Source organism: Crocuta crocuta, unplaced genomic scaffold, assembly GCF_008692635.1.
Source record: "Crocuta crocuta isolate KB4526 unplaced genomic scaffold, BGI_CrCroc_1.0 scaffold38, whole genome shotgun sequence".
In the NCBI taxonomy this organism is placed as follows: Eukaryota; Metazoa; Chordata; class Mammalia; order Carnivora; family Hyaenidae; genus Crocuta; species Crocuta crocuta.
In genome coordinates this window covers 2,996,478-3,009,165 of record NW_027532605.1, presented here as the reverse complement: position 1 = coordinate 3,009,165, position 12,688 = coordinate 2,996,478, and the positions used below count along the sequence as shown (strand labels likewise).

The window sequence follows — 12,688 nt, the reverse complement described above, 5'->3', positions numbered from 1 at the left end:
GTTTTATGTATTTTCAGGAGAGAGAGAGAGACAGCGTGAGCAGGGGAGGGTCAGAGAGAGAGGGAGTCACAGGCTGAAACAGGCTCCAGGCTCTGAGCTGGCAGTCAGCACAGAGCCCGACGCCGGGGCTCGAACCCACGAACCGCGAGATAATGACCTAAGCGAAAGTCGGACGCTTAACCGACTAAGCCACCCAGGCGCCCCTTCCCTCATCTTTCACAGAACTCTGGACAGACCTTTGTTAGAGCACTGGTAACATTCTACTGTGCAGAATGATGACATCCACCTCCCGCCTCCACACTGTGAGCTCCTTACTGGTAAGGACCAAGAACCATTCATCATTGTGTTGCCAGGTACTACCCCAGGGCTGGGCATAAGGCATTTAATAAGTGTTTACTAGACGATGACCAAATGAACAGTCCACGACAAACTATGATTTCATGGAAGCCTGGAAAATGTCTCATGCTATTTTGTTTTTAATAAAACATCAAGGCTCAAGTTGTTAAATTTGTTTATGTGACGGCTACATCACCAGTGTTTTGGCACAAATGACACGTCACATAGTACACATATAGAAGGGAGAGGAGTGCTCCAAGCCAAGCAGAACGTGGCTGAACTTGGCCACATGTGTGAAAAACGTGTGCTTTGCAAGTGACTATTTCCAGGGCAAGAGGAAGCTGGACTATATCAAACTCTAAACCAAAGGTTTTTTGTTTTTTTTTTTTAATTTTTAATGCTTTATTCATCTCTGAGAGAGAGAGAGACAGCGTGATCAGGGGAGGGTCAGAGAGAGAGGGAGATACAGAATCCGAAACAGGCTCCAGCACAGAGCCCGATGTGGGGCTCGAACCGAGGAACCTGAGATCATGACCTGAGCTGAAGTCAGACGCTCAACCGACTGAGCTACCCAGGCACCCCTCTAAACCAAAGTTTTGATAGGGTTCTTTCACTAACTACAACTCGAATGTGCACTTCATGAGTTCCTGGGGTTAGCCAGACAGCTTTGGAGAATCTTACCAGTTTTGCAGTTGATCAAGACAAGCATTGGGGGGTCCCCCAATACAGGCACTCTGCTGTCTCTGCTTCCACTCCACCAGTTCATCATTAATCAGGGCCTTCTGGGTAAGTTCAGTGATGTTCAACAACTCTATTATTTTGTGAACTACTTCCTAAAGAGAGAGGAAGAAGCAAAGTAAGTTCATCTTTACTCACTGAATTTAAAAACATTTTTAGGGGCGCCTGTGTGGCTCAGCTGGTTAAGCGTCTGACTTCAGCTCAGGTCATGATATCACGGTTTGTGAGTCTGAGCCCCACATCGAGCTCTCTGCTGTCAGCGCAGAGCCCACTTCAGATCCTTTTCTCCCACTCTCTGTGCCCCACCCCTGCTCACTCACACACACTTTCTCTCTCAAAAATAAACAAACATTCAAAATATTTTTTTAAAAACAAATGCAAATATCCCAATTGGGGCTCTAAGCCAAGTGATTTTAAAAATAATAATTCTTCCTCAGTCCTAGCATCAGCAATCAGACAATGAAATGAAATAAAAGACATCAAAATTGGCAAAGAAGAAGTCAAACTTCCACTTTTTGTAGACGACATGATACTCTACACGGGAAACCTGAAAGACCCTACAAAAAGGCTGCTAGAACTGATACATGAATTCAGCAGAGTCACAGGGTACAAAATCAATGTATAGAAGTCAGGTGCATTTCTATACACCAATAATGAAGGAACAGAAAGAGAAATCAAGAAATTGATCCCATTTACAATTGCACCAAGAACGTAAAATACCTAGGAATAAACCTTTCCGAGGATATAAAAGATCTGTAGGCTGAAAACTATAGAAAACTTATGAAGGAAATTGAATAAGACACAAAGAAATGGAAAAACATTCCATGCTCACGGACTGGAAGAACAAATATTGTTAAAATGTCAATACTTCCCAAAGCAATCTGCACATTCAGTGCAATCCCAATGATTGGTATTGGCACAAAAACAAACACATAGATCAATGGAATTGAACAGAGAATTGGACCCACAAAGATATGGCCAACTAATCTTTGGCAAAGCAGAAAAGAGTATCCAATGGAAAAAAGACAGTCTCTTTAGCAAATGGTGCTGGGAGAACTGGACAGCAACATGCAGAAGAATGAAACTAGACCACTTTCTTACACCATACACAAAAATAAACTCAAAATGGATAAAAAACTTAAATGTGAGACAGGAAACCATCAAAACTCTAGAGGAGAAAGCAGGCAAACAACCTCTTTGACCTCAACCGCAGCAATTTCTTGCTCAACACATCTCCAAAGGGAAGGGAATTAAAAACAAAAATGAACTATTGAGACCTCATCAAGATAAAAAGCTTTGCATTGCAAAGGAAACAATCAACAAAACTAAAAGGCAATTGACAGAATGGGAAAAGATATTTGCAAATGACATATCAGATAAAGGGTTAGTATCCAAAATCTATAAAGAACTCCCCAAACTCAACACCTGAAAAACAAATAATCCAGTGAAGAAATGGGCAGAAGACATGAACAGACACTTCTTCAAAGAGGACATCCAGATGGCCAACAGACACATGAAATGCTGCTCAGTGTCCCTCATCATCAAGGAAATACAAATCAAAACCCCACTGAGATACCACCTCATGCTGGTCAGAGTGGCTAAAATGAACAAATCAGGAGACTACAGATGCAGGCGAGGATGTGGAGAAATGGGCACCCACCTACACTGTGGTGGGAATGTAAACTGGTGCAGCCCCCCTGGAAAACAGTGTGGAAGTTCCTCAAAAAATAAAAATAGAAATACTCTATGATCCAGCAATAGCAATACTAGGAATTCATCCAAAGGGATACAAGAGTGCTGATGCATAGGGACACCTGTACCCCAATGTTTATAGCAGTGCTTTCAACTATAGCCAAATTATGAAAAGAGCCTAAATGTCCATCAACTAATGAGTGGATAAAGAAGATGTGATTTATATATAGAATGGAATACTACTTGGCAATGAGAAAGAATGAAATCATGCCATTTGCAGCAACGTGGATGGAACTGGAAGGTATTATGCTGAGTGAAATAAGTCAGTCAGAGAAAGAAAGATACCAAATGTTTTCACTCATATGTGGATCCTGAAAAACTTAACAGAAGACCATGAGGGAAGGGAAGGGGAAAAAATGGTTACAGAGAGGAAGGGAGGCAAACTATAAGTGACTCTTAAATACAGAGAACAAACTGAGGGTTGATGGGGGCTGGGGGAGAGGGGAAAGTGGGTGATGGGCATTGAGGACAGCACTTGGGATGAGCACTGGGTATTGTATGTAAGTGATAAACCATGGGAATTCTTCCTCTATTATATTACAATATACTATAATTATATTAAGAATTATAAGATTATATACTTAATATTAGGTATTATAATTCTTCCTCTATTATAAACTTCACATCCATTATTTACAGTTTGTGACAAAAACATGTTATTCTGGAAAATGAATCACTACCTTCCTCTTACTGTCAAGCATTAAATACATCTTCTTGATTAACATCTGTTCTTGTTTCTGATCATTCTTTGCCACACCATTGGTTTCATGTTCTGTGAATTGGGAGAGATGACAGATAAATATAAATGTAAAAAAAACAAAAACACAAAAATAACTAAATCCAAGATTCACAAACACTTAGAAGAAATATAATCCACGTGCGGACGATAGATCAAAGTTTGCTCTTCAGTTTTTACTGAACAAGAAAAATGTCCTAAGAATAAAAACTGACAGGCTGAAATAAAGTACACTTGTTTTCAATGACTCATGGAACCTGGAAACAGTACCATCTGGTTCTTAAGTCACTGCCAGAATATTATCAAAATGCACATAAATGACAAAATTCAAAATCTCATATAAAGAATTTACACAGAGCCTATCTGTAGCTTTGGAAAAGAAGTATTAGGAAGTAGTAGTTGAGGTTCCTTTCTCTCCTACTGTTCCTCAGATTACACTAATCAGCTCTCCAGATTAACCTTGGTATCGTCCAAATGGCAGCGAGGGTTACAGCAGTGCCTAACATATTTTACACATACATCCTTTTGGGTTCTTTTCAGTTGATGGCTTGTCATCATCAAAAACAAGCAACAACAAAGTAGAGCAAAACTGATTTAAAACATTAAGAGCAATGCTAAACTTCTCTGCAGAGTATCCACATGGAGTTGCAACGTTTGAAGAAGCTTCTGGGATTTGCACAGGGAAACCCACACACCTATCAGTCTATGTCCATCAGTGGGCCAGGTACAAGGAAGTACAGTGAATAACACATAACCAGTGGTTATCAACTGGGGGTGGTACTCCCCCGCCCCACCCCCACCCCCACAGAACATTTTGCAACGTCTGGAGACGGTTTGGTTGTCACCACTGGGGAGTAGGGAAATAGTTCTACTGCCATCTGGTGGGGAGAAGTCAGGGATGCTGCTAAACAGTTCATGCACAGGACGGCCCCTCACAACAAAAAATTTATCAGGTTCAAAATGTCAACAGTAGAGAGGTTAAGACCCTGGCTTGGGTCATCAAGAAGCCAAGACTAGCAATTCAGAGTCATAAAACATTTGGTAAATATGAAGACATACTTGTCTTCTTTATATAGTGTAAACAGAAAAAAAAAATGATAGCCAACAGGCACTGCTTTCTATGTTAACTCTTACCTCTGTTCTGCAAGGTTTTGCACTTAAAGTCATATTCATCTTGTAAGTCTTCCAGGGTCTTGATTTCATGCTCTATACACTACAAATAAAAACATAAACTGGTTTTCCACCAATCCGCTTCCAAAGACTTTAGGAAACAGATTACTGTTTCTATAGGACCCAGAAAATCATTGTAACAATCCAGCTCCCTCAAAGATGGATTCAATTTGCAAAATTCTAATCACATACAGAATAATTTCTATCTCCTTAATAAGTATGTAGGAACTTTTTTTAAAAAGGAAAACATATGGCTATTTCCAAACTGAGCTTACTTGATTTCTACTTTAATGAAGTGTTTTCCTAGAAGGCTGCAGGATAAAGTTGCTTCAAAGAATACGGAATTCAGAAAGGCACTCTTGAAGCACAAAGTCAAATCCACATTGGGGTGACCCATACCCAGATGAGACTGCACCTCTCAGCTAGAAGGCCTTTCCCACAGATACAGGCTGGGTATAAAGCAAGAACCCTTATCCCTTCCCTCCAGTTAGCTCTCAGAGTAGAGGGGGGTGAACACAGGCCACCAAGGGCACCAAAGCAGCTCTCTGCTTCCATATTATCTTACAGATTTTATTTTAAAATTGTTGTGGATATTTTATTCTAATCAGAAATGTATCAGAATTTCTTTCAAGTGAAATGTTTTTGTTCCCTTTTCAAGTCCCAGAATAAAACAGGTGCTTGAAAAGAATGGGCTGTGTTCATCCTGGGGCTCTGTGTAATCCCAGGAACACCCCAAATTTGAGAAGCACAGACTTAAAGGCTATTTAGAGCAAGAGTAGCAACATCTAATTTATTGTGTGATGGGGCAAAGTCGAAAGTTCCTGCACAATCTCACAAGGAAGAAAAAGATAAGCTCAACGTTTGGAAGTTACAACAGGGGCCATAAATCTCTCTGCTCATTGGTTTAACCAATGTGTTTACTTATGATTTGGAACTTCAGCAAAGCTTTTCTCTCAACTATTTAAAAGACTGAAATTAGTTACCACGTTTACATTTGAGCAATCAAAACCTTCTTCCTTTACAAAAAGTTAGAGGCTAAATGTATATATTTACTCAATACTCACCATAACTTTATCCTTCACATTTCTGACTTTACTGTCAAGCTCTTTCTGTTTGTCTAACATCACAGTGCTCTGAATATTCCCCGACTGCGCCTGTAATGGGAGGTGCGTGGTTAGCAACTATCATTTCTTTTGGCAAATTTACCCGCTGCTTACTCTCCAAAGTCAAGTCCATACCCTGTGTTCTTACCTACCTCCCAGACCTTTCAAAACCTCCTACAAGCTTCCCACATGAGTATTGACAAGAAAGAGCTCAGTTCTCAAGGCCCTGGAAAATGCTGACAAGCTGTTAAAGAGTCTACAGAAAGACTAGGCTCAATTCATGCCTAATATAAACAGAGTATTTCTGGAATTTTCCACTGATTCACACAGTTGCATGGTACCACTTAAGAAGTTTATTTCAAGGTTCCTCAAATTCTGTAGACAAGATTATTCTTATTAACCCCGTACTTATCTTAAAGCTTTGCGATCCACAGTGTGGTACCCAGACCAGCAGTACCTTACCACCTGGGAGTTTGTTGGAAATGCAGACTCTCAGGTCCTAATCTGATTACTGAATCAGAAGCCCCATTTTGACAAGATCCCAGGTGATTCAGAGGCATATCTACAATGAACAGCATTGCCCTTTAAGGGCTTCAACGAGTATCTGCTACTGTAACGCAATAATGACTGTCAACCCAGACATACTGAGAGTATTTGGTCCTCATCCTAGATGAGGACTTGGACTTGGACATAACAGTGTCTGTATGCTCATTACATTAGGTGTTCCATGCCTTACTCACATGGTATGACTTACTAGATATTAAGTCATGGTCGGGCAATGTCCTAGGTCCAGGTGGTAGAGTGGTAAACATGAGACTGTTCTCATATAGATGAGATTCTAAAAAGATGCTTTTTTTGTTTAGAGCAAAAGCCCCTCCCATGGCCAAAATTGTGCCCATCAAACTTTCTTACATAGAGTCCTACACAGCACAGATTCTATGTGGGTATTTTTATATATTCAAATTTATTATTTCTTCTTTCATATCTGGATTTCCCCTATTAGAAAGCCTTTCTGTATTGATGGATTATAAAGGAGTTCACCCATTTTTAACCTAGCACTTGCATGGTTTCTTTTTTTCTTTTTTACTTTTAGATCTCTGATCCATTTGAAGTTTATTCTTGTGTCTACTGTGAAGTATGGCTTCAGTTTTAACTTTTTCCCAATTGGCTATCCATTTGTCTTGACAACATTTAATGAAAAAATCATATTTTCTCCAGAGCTTTCAGTTGTCACTTTATCACCCAAACCAGGTACATTTTCTTATGTACCTGGTTTCAAGTTCTAGATTTACTCTTCTTTCCCATGGGGCTTTTGTTCATAAGCCTGAGCTCCTGAACAGTGTTTCATTACAGAGGGTTTGGAGTATATCTAATGGGGCTGGTCCCATCTCACTGTTTTACTTTTTTTCATGCATTTCCTTGCTACTTCTGCATGATTATTCTCCTGATCACTTTCATAGCGTCAGAAAGCAACTTGGTATTTCTATTAAGATGACATTAAAATTATGAGTAACTTAGGGAGAGCTGATATCTTTATGATGTTGCTTTTGATTCTTTCTTATGCTCCTAATGGTTTTCTCTGGCCTAATTGCGCTGGTGAATACCACCAATATAATGTTACCTAGCAGCAGGGGAAATAGTGGACATCCTTGCCATGGTTTTGACTTAACTAATGTTTTCCAAACTAAGTAAGATAACTGTTTATAGAACTGATAGATATTTTAATAGGCTAAAGAGGTATCCATCAATACCTATTTTATTTAATGTCTCTTATCAGATGGGTGTTGGATTTTGTCAGCCCTTTTCAGCAGCTAAAGAGATAAGCATATGCTTTTTCTTCCTTGTATCTGTTTGCATAATGAGTTACATTAATGGATTTTCCAGTCACAGTCTACTCTGTAATTACAATCTGGAATAAATCGTACTTGGTCATAATATATTTTTTTTTCTTAATGTATTACTTAATTCTGATCACGAATTTATTTAGGACTTTACATTGATATTCATAAGTGGAACTGGCCTATAATATTCTTTTCTGTTCTACTTTTATTAGCTTTGAGTAATTAAAGTTACTCTTTGTTTAAAGAAAACTTTGGAAGCCTTCCTTCATTGTATATGCTCTGGAAAACATCTGAACTCTATGTAAAGCGTGTATTAAAAATACCACCAAAATGACTGGTATCCTCAGGTACTACATGTCACCAAGGAATAAATGGGACTGCTCTGGCCATTCAGAATGAGCTGTCACCATGAGCAGCTCTATAAGGCTTCCCATGTCTGTGGAAAAATTTCTGCTGTTGTCTGCTGAAAGTGCAGCGTGGATGCCATGTCCGGTGGGCTCTTGTGAGAGCAGAGCTACTTCACCCAGACAGAGGGACCAGGCCCCTGGGACATGCTGACTTCCTGCTCCTTTTTCCTACACTGTCAAAGGGGAGTTTAGCAAATGGGGAAATAATGGCTATAAGCATCCAGCTGCACTCCCGGCTATCCCATTCTCTTCCTGCTGTTCTGACACACTGTGGTATTCTCTTACTCCTCCCTTTCCTGTCCTGCTTCATCCCTCTACCCTACTCCCAAATATCAGGTGGCTGTTCAGTATTTCACCATCAAGTACTTAAAAAATACCAACAGTATAACTATGGCCACCCTACACTTTTGATTCTGATACTACTTTCAGGGTGAGTCTTTAACTTTTTAAGTTTCGGACAAACCAGGAAAATCAGGAAACCACAGGAACATGACACATTAAAGTTGGGTATGCAAGTGTTGAATCACTATATTGTACACCTGAAACTAATATTATACAGTATGTTAACTAACTGGAATTTACATAAAAACTGCAAAAACAATGTTAAGGTTGGAAGAGACCTTCACGGTCCTTTATTCCTATTTTCTCATTTCACACCTGCACATCTATAGACCTTGTTTGGAGGGTTTTAATTGGAACGGAGTTACCCACACACCCCAGACAAAGGAAAAGTCTGCTCAGGGAGATTTTCTCTTCAACTGAATGAGCAGCTATCCAAGTAAGAGGATCTGTGACAGGCACTCAATGGGTGTTAGAAGTCCTAGTCAGAAAGCCATCCTATCCTACCTCACATGCCCAATACCCAAAGACAGATCAAGAGACTTCTCTAATGAATAGGTTATAGAACCAGACAATTCTACGTTTAAACTGCAAACCTCATTAGATCTGTGGCCATAAGCAAAGTGCCTGCCCTCTAAACCTGAGTTTTTTCATCTGTAAAATGGGGATAAGAATACTTAGTTTCCCCATCTTCTCCCCCATGGTCCTCCATTAAGTTCTTTCTAATCCACCTATATGTGCAAACATATGGTATCTGCCCCTCTCTGCCTGACTTATTTCGCTCAGCATAACACCCTCAAGGTCCATCCATGTTGCTACACATGGCCAGATTTCATTGTTTCTCATTGCCATGTAGTATTCCATGGTATAGATAAACCACATCTTCTTGATCCATTTGTCAGCTGATGGACACTTAGGCTCTTTCCATGTTTTGGCTATTGTTGAGAGTGCTGCTATGAACACTGGGGTACATGTAAGTTTCAATGGCAGTTTTGAAAACATTTATTCAAATGAAATGTTTATATAAATAAATAAGCATTCAGTATATGGTAACTATTATTACTGAAGATCACAAAGAGAGAATAACTACTTTATGTCTGTCCTTCCAACCTGACAGAAATGATCACCACCCACTGTGGTGAGCCCTATGGACCTAAATTTTGTCCATACATATAAGTAGCTTTTTCTACATTTTGCTGTTCTATAATGGCACCAAACAAAACATCTGTAGTTTACTAAGAAATATCTATATATGATATCATATTCTCTTAAATATACTTTCTGAAAGCTCTTCTATTAAAACAAATAATAACGGGAACAATATTTTTCTATCCCAACATTTCTACAGAATTTTATGCTCTTTAAATGCACCGAACAGACTCTGAATTTTGCATGTTCTAAACATGTTGAATTTCTTGACTCTCCGTGTATCTGTAAGTTTCCACACTTGTCAGTCAATTCACAGACATTCTTGTTTCATCTAGATTCTCTCTATACATCTGGCCCCAAATAGAGTTGCTTTGAACCGAATACAGACATCTTATCATCCATTGTATCATACATCCATTGTATCATACATACAAATGTCAGTATGAATACAAGATATATTATTAAAGTGTAGTTACTTCAATAAGAGGAGAAATGGCAAAGAACTGTTTCTCAACTTTCCAGCTTGTAGTAGGCTGGGTAACTCTGGTGCCTTTTCCCTTTCCTGATGGCCTCAGGCATCTAGATCCTTCCTTCAAACCCCCAAAAGCCTTGCTTCTCTTGTTCTCAGTTGGACAATCAACTAATCCCCCTTAAAGGTGTTCACTGATACCTCCAGTGTCTTCTGAGAGGCTTAAAATGAACCTCTCCCCAGATCACCTATATTTTTAAAGGGGAGACAAAGTCTTGCAAGCCTTCAAGACATAAAGCATAACCAAGAGAGAAGGCTAATTTGAGAGAAGAGATATCCTCTACTCTGCCTCCTAGAGCCAACTCTGGGCCTTGGGGCTGAATGTGAAGACAGAAATGCTTGAATAACAAGCTGGTAGAAACTTTTTCTGCCCGTCTCTGTTCTTGGAGGTCCTCTCAAGTTCATTTGAGACACGGGAGTGGCCAGCCCTTCGCACAGTGGTGTGAAGACAAAAATCACACACAATCAAAACTTGCTGCTGAAAATCTCTCGGGTGCAGAACGCCATGCTGAAGACAGGCATAGCTCCTGCAGAGACCAGGCAGCCAGTGCTGATACATACTTTTGTCCACCAGGACAGGTACCAGATGAACCAGCTTCAGTTGAGAACAAATAATAAACACCTTTAAATGCTTAGTGTAGCAAGGTGCTTTCAGTGTGATGAGGAGGCAGGAACTAAATGCCCAGGGAAGCAACACATTCACAAGGATGGCTCAAATGCTCAGAAAGTGCATGGAGAATGGCATTCATTGCCACTATTTAAATTCTAATACTCTTGCATTCCCCGCCCCCCCCCACGCCCACCTCACACTGGAAGGGTCTTAACCAGAACAACCCATCCAGAGGTTTCACAGCTGTCTGCCTTCTGGGTTGTTCTCACCACTCCATCACTCACTCAAGACAGGAATGAACAGATGCCATGGCAATTTAAAAAATCTGAACCCTGACTGCCGGGAAGGTTTGTATTATCAGCATTAGCAAAACCATGATGAAAAAGTCTTGGAACTACAACTCTGACTCACTCTATTCATTTTTTTTAAATGTTTTCTTTATTTCTAGGAGAGAGAGAGACAGCGTGAGCAGGGGAGGGTCAGAGAGAGAGGGAGTCACAGACTGAAACAGCCTCCAGGCTCCGAGCCGGCAGTCAGCACAGAGCCCGATGCGGGGCCGAACCCACGAACCACGAGATCATGACCTAAGCGAAAGCCAGATGCTTAACCGACTAAGCCACCCAGGCGCCCCTGACTCACTCCGTTTAAATGTCTTGTGTATTTAAAGGTAACTCAGTCCTATTTAAAACCAAGCTCTTGATTCTCCCATCAACCTGTTCTCCTCCAATACATACTATGTCCCATAAAAGCCCCACTCCAGTCCTTTCCTTCTTCCCTAACTCAATAAACAGTATCTCCAAGTGATCGAGTCACAAACCATGAAGTCATCTTTCATTTTTCACTTTCCCTCACTCCCACATTTGATCCTTCACTGTAAGCCCCGTTGGTACCATGTCCAAAATATAAACTGTCCTCTTCTTTCCACGTCCACTGACTGCACCTTTCCTGAGTACACTCCTGCCCTCTTTCCCTTGGACTGCTGCAAGAGCCCTCTGTCTGTTGGCTTCCCTCCCTGCCCTGTGTCTCAGAGAAGCTTCCAGACCCTGATCTAAAGAAACAACCCCATCCTCTAGATACTCCATTATCATATCACAGCATCTTGCTTTGGTATCTGCATAGTAATTATTACTATCTGAAAGTATTTTGTTTATGTATTACCTCTCTCCCTCACCAGAATGACTTCCATTAGATATGGGTCCTTTGTTAAAGCCTAGATCTATAAAATCTCTATATCTGATTTTTCCCATTACTTGGGGCCATAAAATCAGAGGGCTATTCAGTGTTGCCTCAAACTGGGTGTTGATGATATTTGTTGGATAAATGAATGAATTTTTATTTTACTATAATCTTTAGTGTTCAATTAGACAAAAAGTACCTGATTGAATCTCTGGGCATTCTCCAGGATCTTCCTTTCTTCCTTCAGACAGTTATAGATGATCATAGACATCTGTATTGGGTCTTCCTGAAAATTATCCTAGATATCAGGTTAGAATAAAAACAAACTAAATTTCAGAATGTTTAAGCCATTGTATGTTATAAATTACATTCACTCTTATCCACTGAGAAGCCTCATCTTGTATTTATTAAATTCTATACAAGCTATTTTTTTGGTAAAGTCTAAATATTCTTTTTACAATTATGACAAAAACCTCCAATAAGTGCATTTTCATGCATGGTTCCTGTAATATTTTTATTTTAATTTCCATTATTCTTGAGGCCAATTATGTTCTGTTAGGATCCTGAGACAATGCAAATAGTATGGAAATTATCTCTGGTATTTTTCAATTTATCTGTTGGTCTATGCTTTGAATTAGATTAAAAATACTCCTTTCAGTTTTTCTATTTCCTGGTCATAGTCAGTTTACAAAATACTGGTAATCATGGCTCTTTGTGACAGGCATGTTCAAGCAAAGTCTATAGGAGATCAAATTTCTATAAATTTAATCTGACTTCCCCCGTCACTGGTATTATAAAATCA

At 39.8% G+C, this 12,688-nt stretch overlaps 1 protein-coding gene across 1 annotated transcript in view; it reads right to left on the bottom strand.

Moving 5' to 3' along the window:
- The window catches only part of STAT1 (signal transducer and activator of transcription 1), a 45,484-nt gene that overhangs the window by 25,413 nt on the left and 7,383 nt on the right, over nt 1-12,688 (bottom strand). The window contains exons 5-9 of the mRNA XM_077780201.1: nt 12,086-12,184; nt 5,797-5,886; nt 4,697-4,775; nt 3,507-3,598; nt 1,018-1,169 (exon numbers count right to left, since the gene is read on the bottom strand). Coding sequence (XP_077636327.1) covers nt 1,018-1,169; nt 3,507-3,598; nt 4,697-4,775; nt 5,797-5,886; nt 12,086-12,184 — 512 coding nt within the window. The remainder of the gene's footprint in view (nt 1-1,017; nt 1,170-3,506; nt 3,599-4,696; nt 4,776-5,796; nt 5,887-12,085; nt 12,185-12,688) is intronic.